Raw genomic sequence first — 27,489 nt, forward strand, 5'->3', positions numbered from 1 at the left:
TACATTGTACTGTAGGTTGTTGTCTGATGTGCAGCCTCTTGCGCTTATTAGACGTGACAGTCAGAAATCGTCTGGCCTTTGCTGCATTCAGTGCTCTCTGTAAATCTCCACTTTCTATTATGTTATTTTGTTGTAACAAATAAGTTAATTTTTGAGGGTTGTGATGCAGCTGATGGCTAAAATCTATAATATATACACGGATACATGGATATCAAAAATACAGAATAAATGAATTATAAACCATATCACGTTTACCATCGGAACGTCAGGAGTCTAAACGTGCTTAATCTTGACATCACTGAAATTAAAATGTCGACTTTTTCCTATCATAAATGTGTGATTTAACTGATTGTTACCAATTATTCCGCGTCTCATTTGATGATGTGTCTGTTTTTGTCAACCACCAAGCGGCAAAATTCACATGCAGGGACGAACAAAGCAAAGGTCAGTAATTCGTACAGCACCTGAAGCCATCACAAGACCGGGTGCACATCACAGGCGGCGGTGACTCCAACAGCTCAAAACTTAAACATCACTGTGGCAGCAGGCAAAGTCGAGAGCATTTCCGCTATATAACAAGGGGAATTACATGACATTGTAGCTAAAAAAGATTGGTTACGGATATATGCTGCTTGAATGACTCTATCCTCAGAATGACAAGTAAAACGAAGGCACTTTCAGTCTCTTGGCAGCCTCGGAGATAGCTAACTTAGCTTAGAGCAGTAAACAAACCAACGTTAGCTTAAAGCTAGTTGTTAATTGGGTTTTACTTTGTCCGTTATTGTTTTTCGATACAGCACGTCGACGTTAACCTTTCATCGGGATAGCTTTAACACCACGAAAGCTTAAAGGTCCGAACTTAAGTCGGTGTGCGGAGCTATATAACGTGGCTCACGTCAATACAGGATCCACTTCCGCTGACTTGGAGTGGAAAGCATTTCTACTTGAACAGACACAAACACTGGACATTACCTTAACGTTACCTAAAACGTTATCAAGGTAAGTGATCGTAGCTGTGACGGTTGTGTTTGTTAACGTTTACGCCGACGTTTATGGAGGACTGCACATGACTTGAGTCTCAATGAAGAAACTTCACCAATAAATGTATTAATAAATAAACAAATGTATTAATAAATACATAAATGCATGAATAAATAAATCCTGAAATAAATGAATAAGGAAAGAAATGCATGAATAAATGGGACCTCCTACCTCATTAACATATGGACACAGAAATACAGAAACAAATGAATGTAGGTGAACGAAAATGTAGAAATAAATGTAAAGCATTTATTTATTATTTTGTTTAATTAGTCATACATTTATTTAGGCATTATTTATTTATTAATTTATTCATGCATATATTTATTTTATTTTTTATAAATCTATTCGTGCATTTATTTATTAATTCATTCATGTGTGAATTTATTTCACGGTTTTTCATTTATTTTTATATTTATTTATCCATTTATTTAACCATTTATCGAGACTTAAGTCATGTTTAGTCCTCTGTAATTGTTAGCCTCTGGAGTAACTTGTGTGTGTCTGGTGGTGGTTGTTGTTGTTATTGTTATTGTTATTGTCTCAATGTTAGTATTAAAACATTAAAACATAACTTTCCTTATATGCTTGCTGTTGGACCGGTGGGGCATTGCGTTAATAAAAACATAAGAGAAACACCAGCTGTTTGACAAAAACTTGCTAACATCACCTTGTCTGTCACCATTAACAGGAACAGCAAAATATTTAATTATCTACTATTAAAACAAAAACAAAACAATACATTGTAGGGTCAACTTATTAACCCTACAAGGAAAATTCCACAGTCATGACACTAAATTTTCAAACCTGTAACCCCTTCAAAATTGATTTTAGGAATTATTTTGAGTCTATCCAAACTGTTGATAATAAGTACAGTATTTATACAGCTGATATACTACAATATTTGTTTAAGGAAATGTGATTATGTATTCAACCTTACAATTATTTATTTGTATTTATTTACTTTGTATTTATTGTTTTATTCTTTACTTCCTATTGTATTCTGAATTTAAGTACTCTTTCTTCTTTAAAATGTTGTTTTAAGTATGATGCCTAGCTTTTCTACTACTGTTTTACATGATGATATGTTAAAGTTGGTGGGGGAAGAAAACCATAACCTCACCTTAGGTTGTTTTTTGAAATGCCTGACAACATTAGTCATCAGGCAAGGTGTGTTGTTTCCAGGACTACATTTATAGATTACTTCCTGTTTGGCAATAATGATGACATGTTAAGAAGCCAAGTTGAAGCACAGTTTTCATTTGCCATTATGACATTCTTACGTGGCATTTATATGTTAATTATAATTTCCAGTATGACATGATTAACAATAAAATAAGGTCATCACAAATGACAGTAAAACAACATATTCATGTGACACTTGCTACATTTTCATGTGGTTGTTCATGTTTCTGACACAGGACCTGAATGGCCTCCGTTGTTGCAGTGAAAACTGAGAAGCGACCTGCAACTGATTCTCAGGATGCAGACTCAAATGCAAAAAAGCCCAGGTAAGCTCAAAGTTGCTTTGGAGCCAGCTGCACACTCTGCGCACTCATGCATCAGCTTTGTCTACAGGGGGTGATTTAAATCTTTGGTTTCTTGAGTTCCTAATTTTGCCAGTCCTAAATAAAGGTGGGTTGTAGATTAACACTGTATGTTATTCTGCTTGAACATAGTTTGTATAATACTGTGTGGAAGGATTTGGGAAGCACCATCTTTGGAACATCATCACTCAATCTCTGCCTGCTCCAAAGGAAACTGCTGCCCAGCCTGAAGACCAAGCGAGCCCCTGAGCTTGTCCTGGTGATTGGCACGGGGGTAAGCTCTGCTGTGGCCCCTCAGGTCCCTGCACTCCGCTCCTGGAAAGGCCTCATTCAGGCCTTGCTTGATGCAGCTAATGACTTTGACCTACTAGAGGAGGAGGAGAGTCGCCGTTTCCAGAAACACATGCAGGAAGATAAAAATTTGGTTCATGTGGCCCATGACCTCATTCAGAAACTTTCCCCGGTAAGACAGCTTGAGCTTGTTTCCTTGCCTTTCCTCTCTGCACCACCCTGTTGCACATGTACAAACACATGGCTGACAGACTGTCAGCTCACTGCCCTTTTTCCAGCCTGAGACACATGCTTTAACTTCCATAGAATGAGATAAGATACCTTAGGCTTATCTCATTAAAATACCTATAGCTACTGACACTAGGCTTGTTTGACTTTTTTCTGCAAATTCATTTGGTTAAAATACTTTTAATTTAAATTTTAATCAGTTGATGTAGAATCCATGCGAGGCGCTGGCTTGTTTTTTTTTGTTTCTCCTTTATTGGTATTTGCAAAAATCACCCTGAGGAAGGCACACAAGCTGAACCACATTAGGGTTTTATTTTTTAACCTTCCCTTGCTCTCCTTAGTCAAGGTTTACAGCATATTATAGCATATTATAGCAGATATACAGCGTGTAAACTTGCAGTGAACTGTTTTTTCTATACACCAAAATTCTTGGTCACTTTTAATAATTTGAAAGTTCATACAGGTTAAACTTACCATGCTGACTACTATGGGAGTATTGCATAAAGCTATGATTACAGGGTAGTCAGGCCACTGATATTTGGGTTTCATCAGCAAACATCAGCCTACATTGGAAAGAATTTCCATTTCAATTTCATACCTCTGCACAATCTTATTTTCATATCTTATTCTAAAGTTGCATCAACCATGTGGCAACAGAAAGGACGGAAACAAAAAGAACTCTAACTTGTGTGTGTGAGAGGGAGACTGACAAATTTGAAAAGAAACCTTTAGGCAAACTAAAGACAAAAGCCCAGTGTTTCGTCGTAGTTGCAGCACTAAGAGGTGACATCACAGCTTATGACACATGTGCATTTGATGAACCAATCAAGCACACCAAAACTACCAGAAAATTCCTGCCACCCAACCATACAAACATAACAAAATCCTTACACACATCGCTGACAGGCTTTCGCAGGCTCAGGCTTTTTAAAATGATTCCTGAAGTCAGAGAAAATCATACATTTTGAGTGAGAAAAAAAACAGATTCTATAACCGATTGGATCGTTGGAACTGAATTGCAAAAAATAAAATTGATAACATTTTTGGATTTCCAGCTTTTACTTAGCTCTCTTCCTATATTGGACTGGTCTGGTCTGGAGCAGGGCTGGCAGATGGGAGGCTTAATACAGTTTGCCTCCTGAGTTAGTCATGTCTCATCGCACCTTTGACATTGATAAAACATGCTTTGTTTCTGCCCTCAGCCTTGTTGTCACAAAGGGAACAAGCAGTGCTTTTATGGCTTTATCCATCCTGTTTATTTCAATCCACAGTTGTGCAGACACCAGCCGACTGCTGTTGGCTACAGACACAGCAGGCTCTAGCATGCTGAGGGAAAAAAAAACAATCACAGAATAATGTGAACCAACAGCCACCCCTCGCCTAGATTTTCCATTCAGAGAGAGTTAAAGCAGCACCCAAACAGCAAGCATACAGTCAGCTACAGTAGAAGACATGCGATTTCCATGTGATTCCACAAACAAAACCCTTAAAATATTCTGCAAATATTTTCCCTCGCTGCAGTTAAGGCCATGTTAGCACTAGACCTGATTTGATGTCCTCTGTCTGACCCAAGAAAATGAACTTATTCAAATGTGTGAATCATAGTGTTTCCCCAAGGCATACATAAGACAATATGTCCTAATCTCAAAATATCCATACAAACCTGTGGGAGTGTGGGTGATCTGCCTCCAATCCATTTAATTCCAGTAACAGCTGCGAGAGTTTAACCCACTTTTCATAGAGTTTTGTATTGGGTGGATTATGGTGGTTTGCAGGCACACATTTTCAGGTAATGAGGGTAATCTGAAGTTAAAACTGAAAGAGAATGTTTTTGTTGTAAATCCTCTCACAACTTTGACCTTGGCAAAAACTAGGTTAATTACAACTTTGCTGGGTAGTCGGTTTGCTTGGTTCAGGGAAGAAACATAAACAATGTTTTCCAAAGCCTCAGTGAAGATTTTTTTTTATCATCTGTTGATGGTCATTTTGATGGTAATCGGACATGCTGTAAAAGGACACTGTAGTTTATTTTTCCAGAGTCAACTGTCATTGTGAAATAAACCAGAACTGTCTGTGGAAAAAGATGAAGTAAAATGGTCTTTATGTATGTATTGTAGGAATTTTCCAGGAGCAACAGACCTGTGAAGAGTCACCTTCTGTTACTGCTTTTTCTACTTTGAGCTAACTGTATATACATGTCCACAATACAGGGCAGTCCAGAGTTGCTTTTAAACTTGAATGAAACATAGTTATGACAAATAATCTAAGCTTTTTAAGGATGAATATTCAGAAGAGAGTTATTTACTTGCACTTCATTTTGTTATTACATAAGTCCTGAGGATAATGAGCTTCCTACTGTGGAAAGGACTTCCGCTGTTCAGCCAATTAGAGCTGTAATCTGTGGAAGACAGCAGAGCTTTTCCCTGCTATAGGATAACCTTGGTCGCTGCATCTTTGCACTACCCTTTGCCATTCTTGGCTGTCTCTCTCTCTCTCTCTCTTTCTCTCTCTCTCTCTCTATCTCTCTCTCTCTCTCTCTCACGCTCTCTCTCAAGACAAGTTCTGCCTGTTTAAAGTAGGCTCAGTGAGGTTCGGAAAAAGTCACAGCCCATAATCTCTTAGCAGACTCAAGTGGTGTTTGTGAGATGCTACTTAAAGAGCTGTGGACAGGATCAGAGAGGGTGATGGAGTGTTTGATAGAGAACAAAGTTGCTCATGAGCAGATCATTTTAAAAACAGGCACATACTTGACACACCCCTGAAGTCTCACTTGAGAGTAAGTTGAGGCACTTTAAGGGGGCTAGTTGGAATTTTTTGGGCAGTGCCAAAGGGAAGTCTTGGTGAAACCATATTAAAACAAAATAATTAAGGCCTGGAGTACTATATACAAGTCTTTTCCTACTCAAGTATGGGTCTACGCACCTGATTAAGTATAGTAACTAGGCTGAAATCTGATTATGATATTAATATTATTTTAACATGATAAAAAAAACTTCACTGTTACTTTAATCTGTCATTTTCTCCAGTGTTGGTAGTAATTATTCTGTGGTTCTACCCTCCTATCATTCAACTGTTGCTCAACCACATTTATTTTAAGACACACATGGTCAGGTCACCTGGTATGATAAGTAAAACTGTGTTCTCGAGAGTTCAGTCCCATTAAAAGGATGCTTGTTGTGGGTTTGTGAAAATGCACTTGAAAACAGAGTCATGGGTTATTTGATGATGGCATACAATTATTTAAATATTTTACCATGAAATATTTCCCCTGAAGCTATTCAGCTGTTCAAACATGTTAAACATGCCATTTCCCAGTACTGTGGGAATGTCAAACACTGACACAGTCGGAGGATATATATATTCACAGTGCGGCCACTCGCACTAAACATATAGTAAGTAGTACTGTAAATTGAGTATACCTCACAATGACACTGTATTATCTCTTAATTTAAAAAAAAGGTTATTCTATGAATCTGTTTTCAGTCAGTACACACAGCATTTTGAGGAAATATGGAGAATTCTTATATATATATTTCTTTAATACAATTTGGCCATTCCTGTGTTAAGATTTAACACAAGTAGATTTGACAACTGTCAGCACATTCTGTTGTCAGAAGGAAGACTTTACACAAATAGTCTGTGTTTCAAAGATCATTATTTTTTGCACAAGTGTACTTCCTCTTGCTGCACTAGATCACAGGGCTGATTGTTTGTTGTACTTCCTTTTTCAACTGTTATACTGCATTTAGTGCTGTTTAAAGGTGACCATTGACCATTCAAGTAGGTCGACACATCCATATGGCCTTCTGTGCATTGTGCACGGTGTTGTCATTGTACATTGCATTTCAAAAAGTACTGTGAAACTCAAACCAAAGTTGGTTTTTTTTTTCAGTAAATTATATGTACTTTAAGTGTACTTTGTTAAAGAATCTATACTGTTTTAACTTTTAAAATCCATGAAACAGTTGTATGCCAACTGGACAGTCGCTTACATTTACTCTTATAAAATCAGATTATGCAGTTCTTCTGCTAAAAAGCATAATTCGTCTTATCATTTTCTGTCTTTTTTTTTTTCCTCAGAGAACAGGCAATGTTCGATCCACGTTCTTCAAGGACTGCCTATACGAGGTTTTTGACGATTTGGAGTGTAAGATGGAGCATGCAGGGAAACATCTACTGCGCTCAGTGCTGCAGTTAATGGAGAGTGGTGCGTTGGTCCTAACTACTAACTTTGACAACCTGTTGGAGATCTATGCAGCTCACCAGGGCACCAAGCTGGAGTCTCTGGACCTGACAGACGAGAAGAAGGTAAGCAATGCTTGGATAATGTTATGGCATTGATTGATCTTTTCAGCCACAATACATCCAGTCAGCTTTTTCAGATGAGTGCAAAGGTTACTTGAGTGAGTTCTTTGTTAAGTCAGGCTCAGAGAGGGGGGAGAAGCACAGTTAAATCGTCCTAACTAGTTTGTTGTCCTCTGCATATCACTAACAGTCAGTTACATTTATGACATTGCTTTCAGGGAAAAGTAGATAGTGCTTTAACCTGAAAGAGCCTGTAGTCTCTGACAGATGAAGGAAGTTGTAACCATTATTCAGCTGATGTTGAATTTTATAGATTAAACAATACTTCTCTAAAAAATGACAGTTGCTCAATTGTGTAATTTCTGTCCCTGTGCAATGAAAGTCAGGTTGATTATTTGTTAAATAGAATACAAATTTGCAAGAATTGGTCAGAGTTGTCTGAGAGACCTGTTGCTTTGCCTCTCACTCCTGGTATTTATGCCTCGTCTCCATCAGGGCTAATATCCTCTAACTGCTGTTCAGTGATTTTACTTCCAGCCCAGCCAGAACAGGTTTGAGTGCAATGGAGTGTTAAGTGTGTGCGTGCGTGTGTGTTTGTGTCTCTAGGTGTTGGAGTGGGCTCAGGAGAAACGAAGGTTAAGTGTTCTGCATATCCACGGTGTTTACACCAACCCCAGTGGTATCGTACTGCACCCTGCAGGCTACCAGAATGTACTGAGGAACACTGAAGTTATGGTAAGCCCTGAAATTGTTCAATATTGGTTATGTTTCTGATAAAATGACTTTATTCTGCAAGACTTTTTCTACAAAATGCTTTAATTATAAATGATCAAATTACCTCTTTCCCTGCACGTTGATGTATTTAAAATGTTAGCTTACAGCTAAAGGTAATAAATTAATATTGCCACTGGTTCCAACAGCGTGAGATCCAGAAGCTGTATGAGACCAAATCATTTGTGTTTCTTGGCTGTGGGCGCACAGTAGACGACACAACCTTCCAGGCTCTGTTCTTGGAGGCGGTCAAACACAAGTCGGACCTGGAACACTTCATGCTTGTACGGCGAGAGGACGTGGGGGAGTTCAAAAAGCTGCGTGACAACATGCTGGACAAGGGCATCAAGGTCATCTCCTATGGAGACGAGTATGCCGACCTGCCGGAGTACTTTGAGAGGCTTGCCAATGAGATCTGCAACCGTGATGTGTCTACCAACGGTTGGGGTAAGGAGGATTAAAGTCAATCGGTTTGTTTGTGAGACTGCTTTTTGAAAGGGACATGTTCTACACATCAGCTCAATGGAAATCTTTTAAAACATAAGTTTTTTGCCATGTGATTATTCACATTATTGTGATGTCAATCTGCATTAAAGGGGCACCACATCAATTTTAAACATGGACATGAGTTTACTCGTCTCGGGTAGTACAATACAGCCCACTCTGAGTTTGCTTTTCTAAGAAAAAAATCACCCTGATGACTTAGTGTCAAAGACGATGTGTGGGGGTTTGAAAGAAGGGGTCACTTAGGCAGGCAAGGCCAAATAAAATGCATTTTTTTTGTGGAATTTACTTTGTTCATCAGTACCTCAGGTTTGTTAAATGAGAAATGATTTGTAAATAGTGTCTGACTTTTTTTAGTTTATTCCAGAAAAGGGAACTTTGGACAATAAGCAGGAAACTATTTTAGTCTGCTGGGTACGTTTTAACATGGCTTGAACCAGAGTTGAAGCATTAAGGCTAAAACCAAATGAAACTGCCTTGTTGCATTCATTTCAAATTGTGGGGTTTAGTTGTGGAGATCTACAGCAAAGTCTGAATATAAATAAATTTAAAGATATAATCCGTAAGATTGTCATCCAGTTAATTGTCTGCTAAGTTACTATCCACCAAATATTGAGTTTAAAACAGTGGGGTTTGATCACATAACTCACTAATGAAAGCACTCCTACTTCCAATCTGTGTCTGTAGCTACATTGCCTTGCTAAAAGTGTGTGTGTGTGTGTGTGTGTGTGTGTGTGTGTGTGTGTGTGTGTGTGTGTGTGTGTGTGTGTGTGTGTGTGTGTGTGTGTGTGTGTGTGTGTGTGTGTGTGTGTGTGTGTGTGTGTGTGTGTGTGTGTGTGTGTGTGTGTGTGTGTGTGTGTGTGTGTGTGTGTGTGTGTGTGTGTGTGTGTGTGTGTGTGTGTTAGTTATTTGGGACGGAACAAAAATAGAGAGGTGAATATATGTCAATAAAGTTTACAAAAGAGGGAAATAAAAAAGTCAACACACAGCATCCGCAAATGTGACAAGATAGTGGGCTCTGAAAGAACAGACTCGCCTCCAATTACATCTTACCACCAAAGAGGCCGCTAGAAACAAGGTGACTGAAATATTATCAGTCATGACTTTTGAAAAAAAATTATAGGTTTAGGAATGAGGAAATATGGTTGACACAGGGTGGATATTTGGTTTGTACATAAAAGGACTGGGATAATTGTTTGAGTTGTATGTTGATTTAATAAATGCCGTATGATTTAATTGTTTAAGTCATGGACTTCTTCCTGCTTTTTGGACATGTAATATTTATTTTGTGATTTATTGATGTTGTTCATGAGACTTTGTATTTTGGGTTTGCTATATGTGGACTGTTAATTGTATCTGTTATTGTTTTGTATGTTTTTTTTTTTATGTCAGATGTGAAATAAACTAAACTTGGAAACAATGATTTGGGGCATAAATTGTAGTCGGCAACCCTGCTTTCATAAGGTTTCTGTCAGTATCTCTTGTGGGATTTATTACATTGCAGTTCAATAGATCTGCTTAACTTTCTAGCTCGTCTTTCTGAAAGGAGCTCAGAATGTGAGTTGCCTGCATTTTGTAATTGTATTTTTTTTTTATGTTTATCTTCAGGTTCTCCTTCACAAAACGGGGAAGAACAGCAGAATGGCTTTAACACACAGAAAAGCCTCCTTCAAGGTTAGGATTGAATGCTTCTCTTTAACCTCAGGCAGTGGCCACTTGCAAGAGACATTTCCAGCACAATACAATAACACACTGTCCAAGGCTCTTGTTTCCTTACTGCATGCTGGTAGATAGATCATTCAAGTCTGTTCTTGGTTTTCTAAGGATCTGCGGGTGTTCCTATACACAAATATACAACTGACTCTGCAGTATTGCATGCATGTCAGTCAGTGGCAAGATTTCAGTTGATGCTGTTTCTCTTAACTGTTTACTTAAGTCCCTTCCTTCTCTTTTTGCCCCAGACCATCATTCTTGACAGGCACACAGTCGGGATCAGTATCAGTCATTTACCTTCACTGCTCCGTCGTGAGATCAGTCTACTTTGAGTATTACTCGAGTCTGATTTCATTCATTGGATTTATGAATCCAGGGAAACTATAGGCCACGGGAGACGGTATTTCGCAGGATTCTGTGAGTTTCCTTTTATTAGTTCTGCTTTAAAAGGGAAAGATGTTTAAAGTAATGGTCAATGCAAACACCCAACCCCACAATTTCACAGCACTGCAAACTGCAGTAAAAATAAAGTTTAAAATATGAAGGTGATGGAATGGTATGTTCAACTTGATTAAAAAATGATAGGTGAGTCCAATGAAAGAAGTTGACTGTGCTGCATTGATTCATTGTTTGGATTACAGTCATTCAAACTGCATCACTAAGACCTACCTGCCCTGTAAGAGAAGTCACAGATGCGAGCTATAAAGCATATCACACGCTCTTATCTTAACCCAATCTTGTGTCGATATGAAAGGATTGTATCTGTCATGCTTGACCCTGAAACCAGAAAAACTTGATTTGCACACTACTGGATGGGTGGAAATAATTCTCAGTTATGGATGGTTACGTGCTTTGCAAACATGATGATTCTGATTTTGTCCTCAAAGTTCAGAAGAGTATGTTTTTCATAGCAGAGAGGCTCCCATTCGCTAGTACCAATCCCTTTGCCATTCCTGAGCTGAAAATGTTCTTTGTACGCCTTTTTTTGTATTTTTAATACATGCATGTGTTTTCTGATATAGTATTTATAAGTACTATTTTCCAAAATAAAGCTTTTGGTATCCCATGTGTCTTCTCATGTTTGCATGTGATCATACTGGAGCAATCTGTAATGGGGCTTCAGGCCATGTGCTCCTACAACATATGACAGAACAAGTTCCACTGTACAGGCTATCATAGCATATAGCAGCTTTATTTAGAAATGTTTACATTCTCATAAATTAGCTCAAATCATCTGTATAACTCGTGATTCTCTCATATTGCACTACCAAGAATTAAAGGGGGCTGGATATATTTAAGACTCATATTTCCGGGTACAAACCCAGAGTAAATCGAGGGGGAAAACGTGAATAAAAAGGCGCATGTAACTTCAACAGACCTCACAGGAGGTGTAGTCTGAAAATATATGGACAAGCTGTAAGAACTAAAAACTTAATTTACAAAATATCTTTCCACTTTTCATCAACTATTAACCGAGAATCAAAGTCTCCATTTTGTAATGAAAAACGTGTTAACTGTGTTAGGTAGGCAAGGAGCTCTGGGAGATAACTTTCACAGAACAATCAATCCAGAACTAGTGTACCACAGTTGTAAGTGATATCTTGACAGATTTTTTTTTGCAGTACAACATCAAACACAAGTGCTGATATCCATGCCCATTTTATGACTGTATGTTTTAAACAGGTTTCTGAGCTGAACTGCCATGGTACTCTTGATGGATAACCATCTGGAGTAGTAAAAGTGTTAACTAAGACAGAGGCACTATGGTCACTAAGCTTTCCTCAGGCACAGGCAGCTGTTGAAATGTCACCTCCAGCAAACCTTCACAACCTGACCTCATTTACATGAAGGAGGAAAACTGATTGACAAAATGCCAGGTAGGGTGTTTTTCCAATTTATTATTTACTGTGTAAACCAGTAAACTGATGACATTTATAGCCTGGGTCTTTTTAGTCGGCTAAAATGGCATTTGGATGTGACTAAATTGTTTCAAATCTCTGGTCTGAGGTATGCTTAGATGTAATAATTCAAAGTGAGGCCCCTCTGGCTTTGTTGCAAAATGTTCGGTCTATCAAAGTGCACACTTGCCCTTTACTTGGAGAATAAAGTCCTGTGCATGACATGAGTTCTTCATTTGATGCAAAGTAGAGAGGGCAGGGCAGGACAGGAGGATGAGAAACGCAGGTTAGCAGGGCTGGAACATCTCATGGTAGCGTGGCAAAAAGGTTTTGTTGGCTTGGTTGCAACGATGAATAAACAGCAGAACATGCAGCCACTTAAGCCTTCATCAGGGCACTGACCACAGCGCGGGCGTTGAGGCTACGCAGGTCGTTGTAGGTCTGCCCTGTGCCCACAAACACAATGGGCTGGCCTGTGATGTAAGTCATGGAGATGGCAGCACCAACCTGTAAATAAGGAAGGATGACGCATGACTACTTTACAGCTGCAAATTATTCTTACGTATTATATGCTATTAAAGCCAGGTAGGAATGTAGAGGACAATAAAACATTCAAATACTTTGTCGTCGATGGTGTCAAACTTGGTGAGAACAATTCCATCAATGAGCCGAGGCTTGTCAGACATGGAGTGGTCTGCCAGAGCCTGATTGAACTTTACCTGAGGACACAACAAAAACAAAGTTGAGTCATTCATAGGGAAACCAATGACACCAGAGTGAATATGTATAGCCCCTTCTTTCCATCTCACTCAGTATAGAGGAGAAGACACATCTATCAAATATCATGATGACTGTTAAGACAGTAAAACACTGGCCTCTGCTGGAGAGTTTAAGAATAATAAAAATTCATTTTATCCTTCAGGATTTACCTGTTGAGTCAGTCAAGTTCTAGCAGGTGATCACGTAGATATGTATAATGCGATGGAAACAATTTGAAGAAGAAGTCCTGACTCGGAAAACATTAATTTTCATTTTTCAACACTGACTTTCTCCACATTACCTCCTAAAAAAAAAGTGTTCATTTGTGAAGTGGTCTTACCAGCTGGTCAACAGCCTCATTGCCCACCAGAGCCTCCCCAACAAACAGTACTAAGTCAGGCATGTTGACCGCAATAAGTTTGGCCAGGGCTGTCATTAGGGGGGCGTTGTCCTGCATACGCCCAGCAGTGTCCACCAGCACCACGTCAAAGGCCTGGTTGCGGGCTAGAAGGATGTAACACAGGTGTACATGTGATTTTACAATATGGGTGATATTAATCATAAATAGAAGCCACTGCTTTACAGTTAATACTCAAAAGTTATGATAGTATTTTACCATAGGCAATGGCCTCCATGGCAATTCCAGCAGCATCCTTCCCGTAGCCCTTCTCATAGAGCTGGACTACCGGGCGTCCTCCGTGCTGTTCCGGAGGATGCAGAGAGTTCAGGCGGCGCTGATGAGTACGGAGCTGCTCAACGGCCCCGGCACGGAATGTGTCACAGGCTGCGATCAGCACAGTGAAACCATTCTCTATCAGCCAGAAAGAGATCTGGAGCGAGACAAGACAGAGGACACAATCTGGACATGATGAGAGGGAAAATGTAGCAAATACAGAGCTACAGTATACATGAAAACAACTCTCACAAATAAAGGCTAAACCCGCACAGTAAAGCCCCAAGACTAGGACTAGTTTGCTGTGCTGGTGAACGGGAACCACAGGAGAAGAGGGGACCTAACAGGAAAGTGGTCTATTTGAAGTACATGGCATTGCCTTTTTTTAAATTGTATTTTTTGCCTATATTTATTTATTCATTTTTACTGCAGCTGAAGATTGACAGTTAATGGGAGGGAGATGGGGTGACATGCAGCAATAGGCCACAGGTCGAGGTTGAACCTGTGCCGCTGCAGCGAGGACTTTTAGCCTCTGTATACTGTATGTGGGGCCTGCTCTAACCACCTGACACCCCTATGTCTTTACCCTTTTATCGACAACTCACCTTAGCCAGGTTGGTGGACTTTCCAACCCCATTGACACCACAAAAGGTAATGACAAAAGGCCTTCGCTGGCTCTGCGCCTCCATGACATCTCTCAGAATATCCACCCTTCGCTTTGGCTGCAGGATCTGCACCAGTGAGTCTTGAAGGGCCAGTTTTACTGTTGAGGCCACAGCTTCACACAAACAAAAGTTCTGTTAGGGTCTCTCTGCATCATGCATTCACACTCCTATTTACTGACATTAATTATCTCATTTAGTTACAATGAAATCATTATATAGTTACCTATGCTGTGCTTGACTAGGGTGAGAGCACCACAAAGGGGAAATAGCTAAATATTATCAAATGTCAATGACATTAAACTATTTAAGGATCTTCTTGATTTGGTTATGAAAATAACTACTAAATCTCAAGCAACAAATGGAAGGGTTTTTCAATGAATGATATACAATATAAAATATTCACATGGTCTTGCAACATCTATCACATTTAAGTTTACAATATGCGGGATGTATATAAGAACAAAATTCTGGTCTGGGCAACATTTTAAATTGCATGAACCTGAGGGGAAGACCTTATTCTAATCCATTTACTGCTGTTATCATACAGAGAATTTGGGGGGAAATGCATTACTGTAATCACATTACTTTTCCCAGAATGTAGACTAGCGCTCTCGAAGAATAAAAAGTGAAGGCAGAGAAGATGTGCTTTGTATTGTAACTAATCCTTGCACCAACTAAATAATGACTAAAGAAGGTGGGTGAGGACTGTGTGTAATGTAAAAGTTTACTTACTGGTGAATGTGCCCATGACTTTGCCCTCCAGTTTTTTGGCTACAGAGTCACAGAGCTGGGAGGCGATTTCGGTTGCTACATTCTTTGCTGTAGGATCACAAAGAGAAGAACGATTAGCCGATATTGCACTTCAAAATGTTGCAGAAATTCAAGGAGCGTGAGTGAGAGAGAGAGCTGTGATGTCATACCGATGAGGTGGTCCCTCATCTTCTCCAGTACTGACTCCATGTCCTCCCGGGTCAGACTCTTTGCGCCCACCAGGCCCTTCAGCATCCCAAACATACCCCCAAAACCGCCACCCTTTTTGGAGCTGAAATCAACAAACAAAGCTGAGCATCTGTTCACAATGCAACTTCAATTGGACACATAAAGAAAAACATGTTCAACAATAGCATAAATATATAATAAAATATCCTTGAACAATAATCTAACAATTAAACTCTGCCTTACCTTGTCTTGGTTGTTTCACTCACGACCACTTGCTCCTCTTCCTCCTCCTCCATCTCCTCTTCCTCACTGGACTCATAGTCCACAGACTGCAGGTCACCCTTCATGGAGCTTAGCTGCATCCCCTGAAACACATCGGAGGGAAATGCGCCAGTTAGGTAATATTTTAGAGTAATTTAATGCATTCGCCCAGTTTCTCCATTTAGTGAAAAAGATGTCAATAAAGACAAATTTAGTTTGAACGCATCACAAATACATAGAAGTGGCCCAAGAATGACTGGCATTGCTCCTCCAGTGTGTGTTTACCAGTAAAACTCTGCTATCAGAACGTTAAAACTGTGCTTAGGGCATATGGATCTCAAGGAAAGGTTACAAGCATTAACCAGTGTACATTTTAACTAGAAACCTCTTTGTGGGGGTACATACCAGGTCAATTGGTGCTTCCTTGTTCTGGTCGCCACCATTTGCGGAACCATCTCCATTCTTGTAGCTGTAGTCCAGCTCCTTGATGTTGCTGCCACCCATGGGCCAAACACGCCTTTGTTTCTCCCTAGGCTTCTGAGGCTTTGGGGACTTACTGTGAGTAGGATGAGCAAATATTAGAAGTATGCAATCAAAAATCAGCAATTTGACATGCTTTACACTGGGAGACTAAAAAAGCGCTTTAAAGTTGGGGAATAACTGTTAATGATCCATTTGGGGATCAAAACTTTGCATATGGCTGAACTGGAACATTACACGTATGCACATGCCCATTCTACACTGCTGTTGTCAGCTAAGTAAATCAAAATATACCTGTAAAAACAGCTTTTATTTAATCTGTATCCTGCTTCACACTCATGAATGCATTTTCTCTTACGTGGGTTTTTCAGTAGGTACCACTGTGCGCTTGCGAATGAATTCGTCTCGCTTCTTCTGCATTATCTCCTCAGGAGTCAAGCCCTGGTTACCATTCTCCACCACCTTCTGCCCAGAGGATGAGGCCTTGCCTTGATCCACCTTAACAGGCTCAGCTGCAGGAGCTGGAAAAGATTGTAATCAAATCCATGTCAGGATCGAGATTAAAATTATAAGATATTTTAGAACAACCAACCTACAATGGCACTTACCCTCCTTTTTGGTATTTTTATTCTTTTTGCCACCCTGCTCCTTGACTTTTTCCCCACCCTTGGTCTCAATCATTGACTTCACAGTTTTTTGGGATTTCTCGGACTCCTTAAACGTCCGCATGGGGGCGTGATTCCGAGCTTTGCTGCTCTCCTCTGCCTCTCTTGTGGTCAACATTTGGTTTATGTCAGAATGGGCAGGACAGAAAAAGATTTTGGTTAATGAAGCATCTTTAATTATTGCTGAAATAAACTGAATCCTCAAAACAAACACATTGGTCTAATTTTATTAATAGGTCAATACAGTATGTAGATAGATAGATGTACATTATGACATCGCTTGCATTGCAGTTCTTTATTTTAGGAAATCCCCATCCATGAGTAAAACTGTCTGTCCTTACCTGAGAAGCATCTTGAAGTCATCCCCAAAATCAAAGTTGTTTTGGATTAGCTTCAATGCCCCCCTTTGCTCCAGCTCGTTCTTATAACGATCCCTGAAATGGAGCTGGACGTCATCTATGAATTTGTCCACATACGTCAGCGTCAGGATCTTTTGAAAACCCACCTGGACAGTGACGGGGGGAAAAAAGAGAGTGAAATTCGGAATGCAACAACTAAAACAACATGAAGTTGCAGATTTGAACCCGTCAGTGGTGTTTGACAGTGGGCTGATAGATTTGAAGTGTGTAGTTGAGATACCTACCACAAAAATCAACTCAAACTCATTGTCGAGCTTGTACTTCAAACTCAGGGCCTCATGGTTATACGAATTGTTCCCACTTCGCTCCTGTAACGTCACAAACACAGTTGACATGTCAACAGGAGTTAAACATGTCATCTCTTTTGTTATCGTTGTTTTTCCACTTTATTTACTAAATTTCATCCCTCCGATTGTAAGTTCAGATGTCTCATGTTTTCTACTAATTGATTTTCATCCTGTAACTATATGTGTATTCTATTTTCATTAAAATGTAATTTCTGCCTGTAATTAATTTGTTTTCTGTTTATATCACAACTGGGTTTCCAGCACACACACACTTATCCCTCATGACCAATATATATTTGTCGTGTTTTATGGTGTATTGTTTTGTATTTGAATGATTGTGTGCTCATCAATGAATCAAAAATCAAATCAAAATCCTGTTGTTGCAACAGCTGTAGCCTTCTGTGTCGCCATGGCAATGTGAAATAAGTCTCTCTGTAGCACATTGTATGTATTTAAAAAAATCTTACGTAAAATTCGTAAAAAGGAGATTTTTACATTCACAGGACTTAGTTAGTAGTTCCCTATCGTGACGCAATAAGCTAACGTTTGCCATACAGTCTATGTTTGCTATATTAGCATTAGCATAAGCAGTCATACCGAGAATGACACAAACACAGACAAGTGTCACAGGATTTTGACCCGTCATTGTGTCCCACCTGAAGGATTACGGAGCGAATGAGAGCGTTGACAGGCCCGGTGAAGGATTCAGTGACCCCGGCTCCCTGAAAACACCACAACACTATCCCCCCTTTGCTGAAGATGGTGAAGAAATCTAGCATCTTGCCACCACGTATCTGGAGTAAAGAAAGATAGAAAGGTGAAACGGAAGCCCTGCGTTACATGAATGGATGTGTAACGAGCTTCAACTGTCAGTGCCCACTCTTCAACCAATTCAATCTCACCAGATATTAGTCCAATAGATAATAAGTCTCCCACGAGTGTGTAATCCACCACCGGAGCAAAACTGTTACAGACACGTCAGATGCAGAACAAGGAAGTGACGCACTTTTCCGGCGACCCCCCCACCCCCTCCTTATTCTGCGCATGCGCGATACCACAGTGAAGTATTGAATAAGGAGAGAGCGTGGAGTTTTAAATCTACTCTTTAATTACCCGAAAGTGTGGTCTACAGCTGGTATGGAGGACTAAACATTACTTAAGTCTCAATAAATAAATATATAAATGCATAAATGGATGTATAAATAAATGAATGCATAAATGCCGGGGGATAATACAGTTCCAGATACTCTGAGCTTCTCTCCTCTGTCTGTATCATTCATGTCTCATCAATGCATGCTACTAATTCAACTTCTTCCCCGGAGCTGTTTGTGCTTTGTCGTCTCACAGGTTACTGCTGATCGTGGTGATACCTGCTGCCGTGGTCCTGCATGACGCTTCCTGCTTCTATTATCATTTATAACCTTAGCTGTGCTTGTTTCTTCTATTCTGCTATATTAACTGCCATGACCTATAAGTCATATTCACATTACTATAGATATTATTATAGTTACTGTTACTTTTGTGGTTGCTTGCATCTCTGGGACTTTCTGTCAGTCTGTCTTTGTGCCTGTCTTTGTCTCTCTCTGTCCATCTGTCCGTCTTTTCTCTCTTTTTCTCTCCTCTTCTTTTCTTCCTCCCCAACCGGTGCAGACAGATGTCCGTCCTCCACAGAGCTGGGTCTGTCTGACGTTCCTGCCTGTTAAAGGGAAGGTTTTCATTGCCACTGTGTGCTCAAGAGGGAATTGTTGGGTCTATGTAAATCATAAATAAGTCATAGAGTGTGGTCTATACCTACTCTGTAAAGTGTCCTGAGATGTTGTCTTTTGTTATGATTTGGCACTTTAAATAAATTTGAATTGAATTGAATTGAATGCATTTATCCTTGTATTTATTGATCCATACATTCCTCTATTTATTTATTTATATATTCATTTATGCCTTTATTTATTTATGTATAAAGGCTGAAGTCATGTCAAAATGTAGAATTTGGAAACAATAATCTCATTATTTTTGGCGAGATACTTCATACACAAATTATTGCATAAATACATTGAACCTCCTACCTCAATATCACATGGACACGGAAATAAAGAAAAAAATAAAGGTAGGTGAACAGAAATTATTTATTTTTTATTTTTTATACATGTATTTATGCATTCATTTATATCTATTCATTTATTTATTATGGTATTTATTTATTCACTGATTTATTTATTCATATACAGATATAATATATTTATATTTATTATTTTATTTTTTATTTTATACATTTATTTATGCATTCATTTATATTCATTCATTTATTTATTATACATTTATTCCTGTATTTATGTATTCATCGAATCATGCAGTGATTTATTTATGTATTGAGGCTGAAGTCGTGTTTGAAGTCAAAAACAAAGATGTAGAATTCGGTAACAATAATCTTCTTATTTTTGGCAAAGTACTTTATACGGAAATTTCATTTCTTAAAGCGATTCCTATTTTTGATGAATTATAAATGAGATGAAACTATAAAAAAACATGTAAAATGTTGTAAAATTGCAAAGGCTGACTAATTATATTTTATTTTAGTATTTCATTGTATTTGTTAATTATTATTTAGCTTGATCTAGTATCTAATTTAATTTTCTTTATCTGTTATTTATGTTGTTCGCTCAGATTTTTGTCTAGATGCATGCCTCTGATAAAGGGTTAACCACCCGCTCGATGAAGTATAGAGCCTGAGAGACTTTGCATTTCAAACCTAACTGAACATGGTGAGGCGTTTCTTTCAGCAGTTACTAACTTCCTCTTTTTTCCTGTGATGTCAGTGACACTCGACAAAGTTCACACTTTGTTTCATTCTGTTGCTGTTATTGGATTATGTCTCAGTGTTGCAGCAATCATTTGTTCAGCTATCATCTCCGAGTAATGTGTGTACAGGGAAGAGAAGAACCTTTTATGAGATAAGATCATTCAACTTTTTTCAGCTACTGGGAGGATTTTGGCGAGGTGTTGAACAGACATGATGATGTTAACAACATGCAGGGTAAGTAGAGTAATTTTATTTTGGATACAAACCATGTCTTTATCCGTTTTAATACTATTTTTGTGTTTTATCTGTAACTGTGCGATATGTATTAATTGTGCTTCTATAGCCTTTAATACTTATAAGTGGACTAGGAAGCATTCATAATCAAATCAAAAATGCAGTGCCTATATATAGAAAGTCATCATACCCTTTTGAAATAGTCACTTTGTTTTTGTCTTACAGCCTGAACTGATAATACATACATTTCATATTTGTCCAGCTTCATTTACACATTTTGCCTTAAAACATTCAACTGAATTTTCTTTTTTCAAAATGTATGTAAAATAAAAAACTAAAATAGCAGTCCTGGAAAGGTGGTCGGTCGCTGTGTTGCCGTTATAAGCATCCTCAGGTATAACCAATCACCTTCCAGATTACACACCAAGTTAATTGGCACCTGGCATCAACTGTGGTGTTTTTGATTATTTCGGAATAAAATCGGATGTTCCTTCCAGCATTCCACAACTTGTAGTGCATGGTAACACAGAGAATTCACCATGGTCGGAAAGATGCTTTCAAAGGAGCTCAGGGATAAGGTTGTCGATAGGCGCAAGTTAGGAGATGGATATAAAAAGATTTCAAAGGCTTTAACTATCCCTTTGAGTAGCGTTCAGTATTGTCAAGAAGTGGAATGCATACAGCTCCACCCAATCCTTGCCTAGATCGGGCCGCCCCTCCAAACTGGATGACCGAGCCAGGAACAAGACTGATCAGAGAAGCTACCAAGAGGCCCCTAGGACCTTGGATGTATTTTATTCATTATCATTTCAAGCTGTACCACAAAAAAGTGACTATTTCAAACGGATATGATGACTTTCTATAGGGACTGTATGTGAAGGTTGTCTTTGTTCTTTCAGGCTGGATCCAGAAACTCGTGAAATCAAGACGATCTGCACAATGTGAACAAGAGACAAAAAAGTCAGTGTCAAAGTCACATTCCCCTTCATCATCATCGTCATGCTCATCTTCACCATCACTGCGGGAAACCCCTTCAAGCCTACTACAGCCACAGCCTGCTCTGAGCTCGCTGCTGCGATGGAGCAGAAAGTATGACGTGTTTGTGTGCAACAGCTCTGTGCACAGTGACATTGAAGAGGCTGTACGCCTGGTCTCTTTCCTGGAGGCTTCGCCCCGGAGCCTTAGATGCTTTCTTATGCAGAGGGACTCATCTCCAGGAGGTGCAGTTTCCACAGAGTTATGTGAGGCTGTGCAGAACAGCCACTTAAGGGCTCTGCTTATCACTCCTAACTTCCTGCAGGATGACTGGTGCAAGTACATGATGCACCAAGCTCTGGCAGAAGGGCCTATGTCCAATCGGATTATTCCCCTGCTTCAGAACTTGCCCCACTCTCAATATCCTCAAGAACTGAGGTTCTATTTCTACATTGACCTGAGCAGGGACCCTGACCGAGGTTATGCCCTTGTCAACAAGACTGTACTCAAGTGTGAGTAATGGAAAATAAACGTTATTTGGGCCAGGTTCATAAACTTGAGCTGTGCTGAGTCTGCAAATAATTTGGCGGGCACGCCATCCTTAATACTTTCCTCTTGTTGTCTTCAACAGACCTTCAAGTTGAAAACGAGAAGGCACTGAATTGCAACGTGGACATGTATGCATCAAGTGGAGAATGCAGCCCAATAACAGACAAGCTGACGTCCAAGTATGACCCAGCTGAGATTTCACTTCCGCTTGAAGTGAAGAAAGATGAAAGTGAAAGCTTCAAGGACGTTTGCTGTCATCATCAACAGTAATTAAGACTTTGATGAAGGGCAAAACACTGCTGCTATTGCACAAACTCAACCGTATTGACCCCTTTATCACATAAGGTTGGGATTTAAAGGAAAGTTCTGCAACAACTTTTCCTCTTTTTATGTGTGTGTGCGTGTGTGTGTGTGTGTGTGCGCGGGCATGTGTGTGTGTGTGTGTGTGTGTATGTGTGTGTCTGATGAGGATGTTCATATAGTGGAACAGGAAACAGTTGATTCCAATTAGCACTGGAGCTCATTTTCTGTCACATCTAGAGAAGTGTGATGACCTAGTTAAACAGCAGTTTGCAATAATTGCTGTTAATAAGCACATATAGTGGGACATGTTGTTCATGTATGTTCATAGTCTCAGCTTGTTCCATATAATGACGGGAAATTGCAGCGTATAATTTTAAGTTTACAATAAAGGTCACTCAAATGCCATAAATGCATGTGAGCTTCCTTTTAACAGTATAAAATGACAGATTGCTGTAATAGGATGATAATATTGTGATACACATGGTGTTTGCCACTAGGTGGTGTATTTTCCTCTACTATCGAACCAAGACTGCTCGTGAGGCGATGCCAGTTATGGTGATCTATGAAGTTATCTTATATGCATGGGAATTCATGAGATATTTTTGTTACCAATGCTGATATAGAGTCTGCTTATCAGTCTTTCTTTTTTTTTAAATCAATTCCCTTGTTGATCCCTGATCAATTTTCTGTGTGGCGATGAAGCCTACACAGGTTTTCTGCATCAGTGCAACTCTTTTATTATCTCTGAGTCTGAACGCATAGATGAAAAAAGAGAATATTTGTCCAGCATTCTTTTTTATTTAGGTTTTCAGGTTTTTCAAAGAAAACAATCTGCTCAGCCTAACTGTGTTGCACGAATGTTATTATAAATCCATGTTTTGGACCATTCCCTCTTCTCTATGACTCCTTGTTGTTGCAAGTTTCCAGTAGCATAGACACATGAGTTTGACGTCATTGTTTTGCAATGCTCAACTGTCAGAAAAACATGTATTGATAAGCTCAGAGGCATTTTACTGGGACAGGTTCTTGATTATCATATGTGTGAAAGAGAGATTAAGAGTAAAAGGGATATATACCCAACAAACTGACAAACTATCTACCCAACGAGAGCCCACACATATGGCTCTGGTGTGCTGGTATTAATATTCCAAGTCACAATATTTTTGACTGAGCTCAGCTAGTTGGAACAAAGTCTGAACATGTTGAAGAATTGGAAGGAGCACCATTTCTTTTCTCCATCCAAACAAAAATGTTCAGTTCTCTGTTAGGTGCGATTAAATGTCCTTGGCAGCACCATCCCTAGTTAATCAAGCATATTGGCAGTGCTTCATTTCAGATAATTGGCATATGGACTATTTAATATGTAGGTATTAATGAGTCAGCATGACTTTTGTGATCCTTGATCATTATTCTTTTTGACACAGGCAAGGGTTATTGTTTTTTTCTTTTTACACGAGACACCATCTGCTTACGTGTTCTCTTTCTCTGATTTGTATTAATGCTGTTTCATCTTCCCATTTCTCTATCCCCCTAAACAACAACAGTCATTTCGCATCGCAATAAGAGACCCTTGATAATCGCCTCTTTTGTGGCAAGCCAACATTGCAACATAAAAATTTAGACTAATCTCTGAAAGGCACAGATGTTCTATGAAGCTTTTGTTACTAGCATAACTAATCCTCTTTCAGATGTCATGCATACACACACAGGGAGCAGGTCGGACAAGCTATGGTGGCCTTCAGTTAACGTAAGAAACATCAAATGCCTAAAGAAATCTCGTATGTCTTTTCTGGGTTACTGGCAGTGTAACATAACAGACTCCGTGGAACGAAGGACCTGCTCCCTAAGTATATATGGAGGGCGGACATATTGGCCTTTTAAAATCTGATGCCAAGGAAAGAAAAAATGATGCATTGTCAGGAGAGAAGTCTCAAGGCTAAAAAAAAGTTGGAAAAATAGGCTACTACAAAAATGAAGACAACTCATAAAACCCCTCAAAATGGCAAATTGTCTTTTCAAGAGTTCAGTTTTTATATGGACTAAACAACATAGTAATTACTGAGCTTCAAAGGTGCTTGCACAATACATGCTGGCTGTTAGGCTAATTTTATTGGCGTTGGACAAAGCCAGGCTAGCTGTTCCCTTGTTTCCAGTTTGTATGCTAAGCTTAGCTAACTGGCTGTAGCTTCACATTTATACCCTCAGCAAGAAACATGAGTGACAAAATGTCAAACTATTGTTTCGAGTTATATAAACCAATAGACACTTGTGAAACTTAGCGTCTAACAATGTGACATTGCTTGCAGGTTCGGGCAAATTTAAAAGTCAGTAAGCAAGCTACATTTATAGCCTTTTGTTCAAGACAGGGTTGTTTAATTTGGATTGCTAACCTTGCTATCTATGCTAAAGCAAGCAAAATCTAAATGCAACACGCTTTTGATAATTAGCTGGTAATGATGATTTCCGATGACTATATGTTATCTAAATCGTAGTCTATTTGCTATGTCTGCTTAGAATGTACAGCATTTAGTGCATTTGTTATTTTTTTTGTTCGTATCTCCTGGGCGGCACTCAGCTGTTTTTGCTCATGTTTTATTCAAAGGTGTTCCAGATATTTGCTTTCTAAATTCATGTAAATGGTAGTCAAATCAATTTGGATGACACCTAACATGGTAGACTAGCAGTGTGCTGAAGTTCAACTAAAATGCTCATTCTCGTTCTAAAACTAGAACAAGACTTTTTTTTTTTTTACTTAAATGTTTTCAATGATTGAGACAAGTCCAAAATAGGATTAATTGCTAAAAAGGGACTAAAACTAAAAACGATATGATGTATACCCACATGGACTTTTGATCTCAGTCTACAATATCTAAAAGTAGCTGACAAAAGTCCCTGAACAGGCATGCTATGTGTCAGCATCCCAGCATTTTCAGCATGAGGCGAGAAATGAAAGAGAGGAGAGAGTTCAGGCCACAGAATGACATGCTGGTGTAGACTACTTTGGACCACCAACAATATGGAAAAGCACTCGGTTTCCATGGTGGTCTCTATGGGCGTGGCGGTACTGACCTGGACATTTCTATCTGTGGTGAGTAAATTCAGCTTGCCGTGCAATAGTGAAGCACAAGCTGGGTTAATTAAAGGAGAGCCGGAGATCCGAACATTTTATTGGGTTTTTAGTGAATGCACACCATACAGTGCAATAAGACACGAGAAGGCTGCAAGTCAAATGCAACAGCAAAATGGCTTCACACACAATATGAAACATGAGTTCTAAACACTTATCTCTATTAACTAATCCATAGCAGCACTATTTGTACATGGGTGAGCATCAGAAAAGTGTATATGTCTATGGGGTTTCTATTATGTTTGTTTTGTATGCATTTTTATGGTGCTGAGAGGGAAAATCATTTTGTTGTAGAATAAAGATTTGATCTGAGCTAAACTGAAAGTCAGTTGAAAAATAAAAGACCCAAGTATCTCCATCTTTTATAAGATTTTATTTGGCAAATTTTGAGAAAAAAAGTGCCTCTTCCATGTCCGCAAGATAAGTGGCTCTCTCCTATTTTCTGCATTTGGTGCAGACTGAGTAAACAGTACCCATTACATGCATGACCTAAGGACAGCCTGACTTGATAATGAAATGCTGCAGTGGAATTAGTAGGCTTGTAAATGAGTGATGCACGCAGGCTCTCTCTGAATATTTACAGAACCCCAACTTTGTCCTTGGTCCAGAGCCAGCAAACATTTGCTCATGGTGTAATCTTAAGGTTTACTTTTGTGCAAAACAATTTTGTTGCCAGCAGATATGTTAGAGGATACATTGGTTATTCACAATCTAATAAAGCATCGTCAGTTTAAAAAGAAGAATTAAGTGTGTTTTTCTCAATGAACTGAAGAGAAATAGACTTATTTATTGGACTTTAAGTCTTTAGTGTACTAATAAAATAGCCATGGTTACAGTGAATACATTGCATTTCTCTTGTAAATGTATCCTCTGTATGCAGCCTGCTAGAATATCACTCAAGTTGTCCCTGAGTTACAGCCTGTTATCTCCTTTACAAACAGAGATACACAAAAATCACAGCCAACAGCAACAAGCCTCTCCAGGTGTTGGTGCCTATGAGGGAAACACACAGTCCCATTAAGCAGAGATAGAGCGAATCATCATAATTAGCTGAAGATCACTGACATGGAAGAAGTTCATTAACCTGTGCACTTCAACACAACCACCATCCGCTTCAGCCCCGGGAAGCCTACATTTACGCAGCTATGGTATTTGGATGTGTCTGGATCTGCCTGGATCCATCATTATGGATGAACATTTTAATGCACACATCCCATTCCTGCTTTACTGTGGGCACTGACAAAAAAAGACACACAGTTCCCATAATTACCAAGCAAGTATGCAGCATACGGCTTTGGTCAAAAAGCTGGATTTTGTAATACCTTCCTAAAGCCAAAGGTACACTGTAAACACAGCAAGAGTAACTACACTTCAGTTGGCTCTGGATGCACTGTAGGTTCTTTGGCATGATCAAGGGCCTGCAGATTCTCAGGGATCAATGTGCCTTCCTAATAGACACAGCCTTATACTGTAAACAAAAACAAAGATGCAGAAGTTAAAGCTTGATAACAATGAACCATGGTTTATAAGAGTAAGACTGCTCAACAAGCTGGGGGAGATATGAATAATTTGGTAAAGCATCTGATTTTGTGTTCACTAGTTCACTATTCTTCTCTGCATAGGTGAGTAGTGAAACCCAATACCTAGTTAATATTTAACAGACATTCTACACAGGATGGTAGAATCTGGAGTTAATTTAGTTCCCAGTTATGTAAACTAATTACATTTACTCAAGTAGGCTACTGGAAGGAAGTACATGTTTGACTTGTGTGCTGTACTTGAGTAACTCCATTCCAAGTTCAACTTTCATTTCACTTATTTGACATGTTTAGTTACTTTTCAGATTCAGATTATGGATACAAAATATAATCAACAAATACATTATGATGATGTATGCGCAACAATCCAAATAAAGCCTGTTGTACATAACAATCCCATATGTATTACAGCACCCTTTGCACTCTGCCCTATGATCATGTATATACTTATATATATCTGTGCATCATAGTTAAATGTGTAAGTTTAACTTTGTTAGTTTTTGTTATCCTTGTTTTTAGC

The 27,489-nt window shown here is 39.0% G+C and overlaps 2 protein-coding genes across 3 annotated transcripts in view; one reads left to right on the forward strand and one right to left on the reverse strand.

Annotated features, from left to right (window-relative positions):
• Positions 1 to 501: 501 nt before the first annotated feature.
• Positions 502 to 27,489, forward strand: part of fam118b (family with sequence similarity 118 member B) — a 92,276-nt gene continuing 65,288 nt past the window's right edge. The window contains exons 1-8 of one of the 2 annotated variants that reach the window (XR_014593200.1): positions 502 to 999; positions 2,463 to 2,552; positions 2,799 to 3,051; positions 7,188 to 7,415; positions 8,019 to 8,147; positions 8,333 to 8,630; positions 10,296 to 10,361; positions 10,649 to 11,232. Coding sequence is in view for 1 of the 2 variants with exons in the window: in XM_083913691.1 (XP_083769817.1) it covers positions 2,470 to 2,552; positions 2,799 to 3,051; positions 7,188 to 7,415; positions 8,019 to 8,147; positions 8,333 to 8,630; positions 10,296 to 10,361; positions 10,649 to 10,662 (1,071 nt within the window). In the remaining variant the exon portion in view is untranslated. Of the gene's footprint in view, positions 1,000 to 2,462; positions 2,553 to 2,798; positions 3,052 to 7,187; positions 7,416 to 8,018; positions 8,148 to 8,332; positions 8,631 to 10,295; positions 10,362 to 10,648; positions 11,467 to 27,489 lie in introns of those variants that run through there. The other variant, XM_083913691.1, reaches the window with a different exon arrangement.
• On the reverse strand, positions 11,575 to 18,429 carry srpra (SRP receptor subunit alpha). The gene is made up of 15 exons (XM_083913402.1): positions 18,349 to 18,429; positions 18,103 to 18,240; positions 17,384 to 17,467; positions 17,082 to 17,245; positions 16,684 to 16,844; positions 16,434 to 16,596; positions 16,001 to 16,151; positions 15,578 to 15,699; positions 15,316 to 15,437; positions 15,128 to 15,214; positions 14,336 to 14,508; positions 13,674 to 13,887; positions 13,398 to 13,561; positions 12,919 to 13,017; positions 11,575 to 12,805 (listed from the first exon to the last, which is right to left on the reverse strand). Exons 2-15 carry the CDS (start codon positions 18,223 to 18,225, stop codon positions 12,677 to 12,679), a joined length of 1,956 nt encoding a protein of 651 aa, XP_083769528.1. The 5' UTR covers positions 18,226 to 18,240; positions 18,349 to 18,429; the 3' UTR covers positions 11,575 to 12,676.

The sequence above is a fragment of the Echiichthys vipera genome, assembly GCF_963691815.1.
Source record: "Echiichthys vipera genome assembly, chromosome: 5".
NCBI lineage: Eukaryota > Metazoa > Chordata > Actinopteri > Perciformes > Trachinidae > Echiichthys > Echiichthys vipera.

What these genes read in the sequence shown, in the direction of transcription:
- srpra (XM_083913402.1), bottom strand. Translation starts at nt 18,225, where the DNA reads ATGCTAGATTTCTTCACCATCTTCAGCAAAGGGGGGATAGTGTTGTGG. An exon ending in GATGAGGGACCACCTCATCG is followed by an intron (nt 15,215 to 15,315) that starts GTATGACATCAC and finishes GTGATCCTACAG; the next exon opens with CAAAGAATGTAGCAACCGAA. An exon ending in ATGAGGCTGTTGACCAGCTG is followed by an intron (nt 13,018 to 13,397) that starts GTAAGACCACTT and finishes TTGTGTCCTCAG; the next exon opens with GTAAAGTTCAATCAGGCTCT.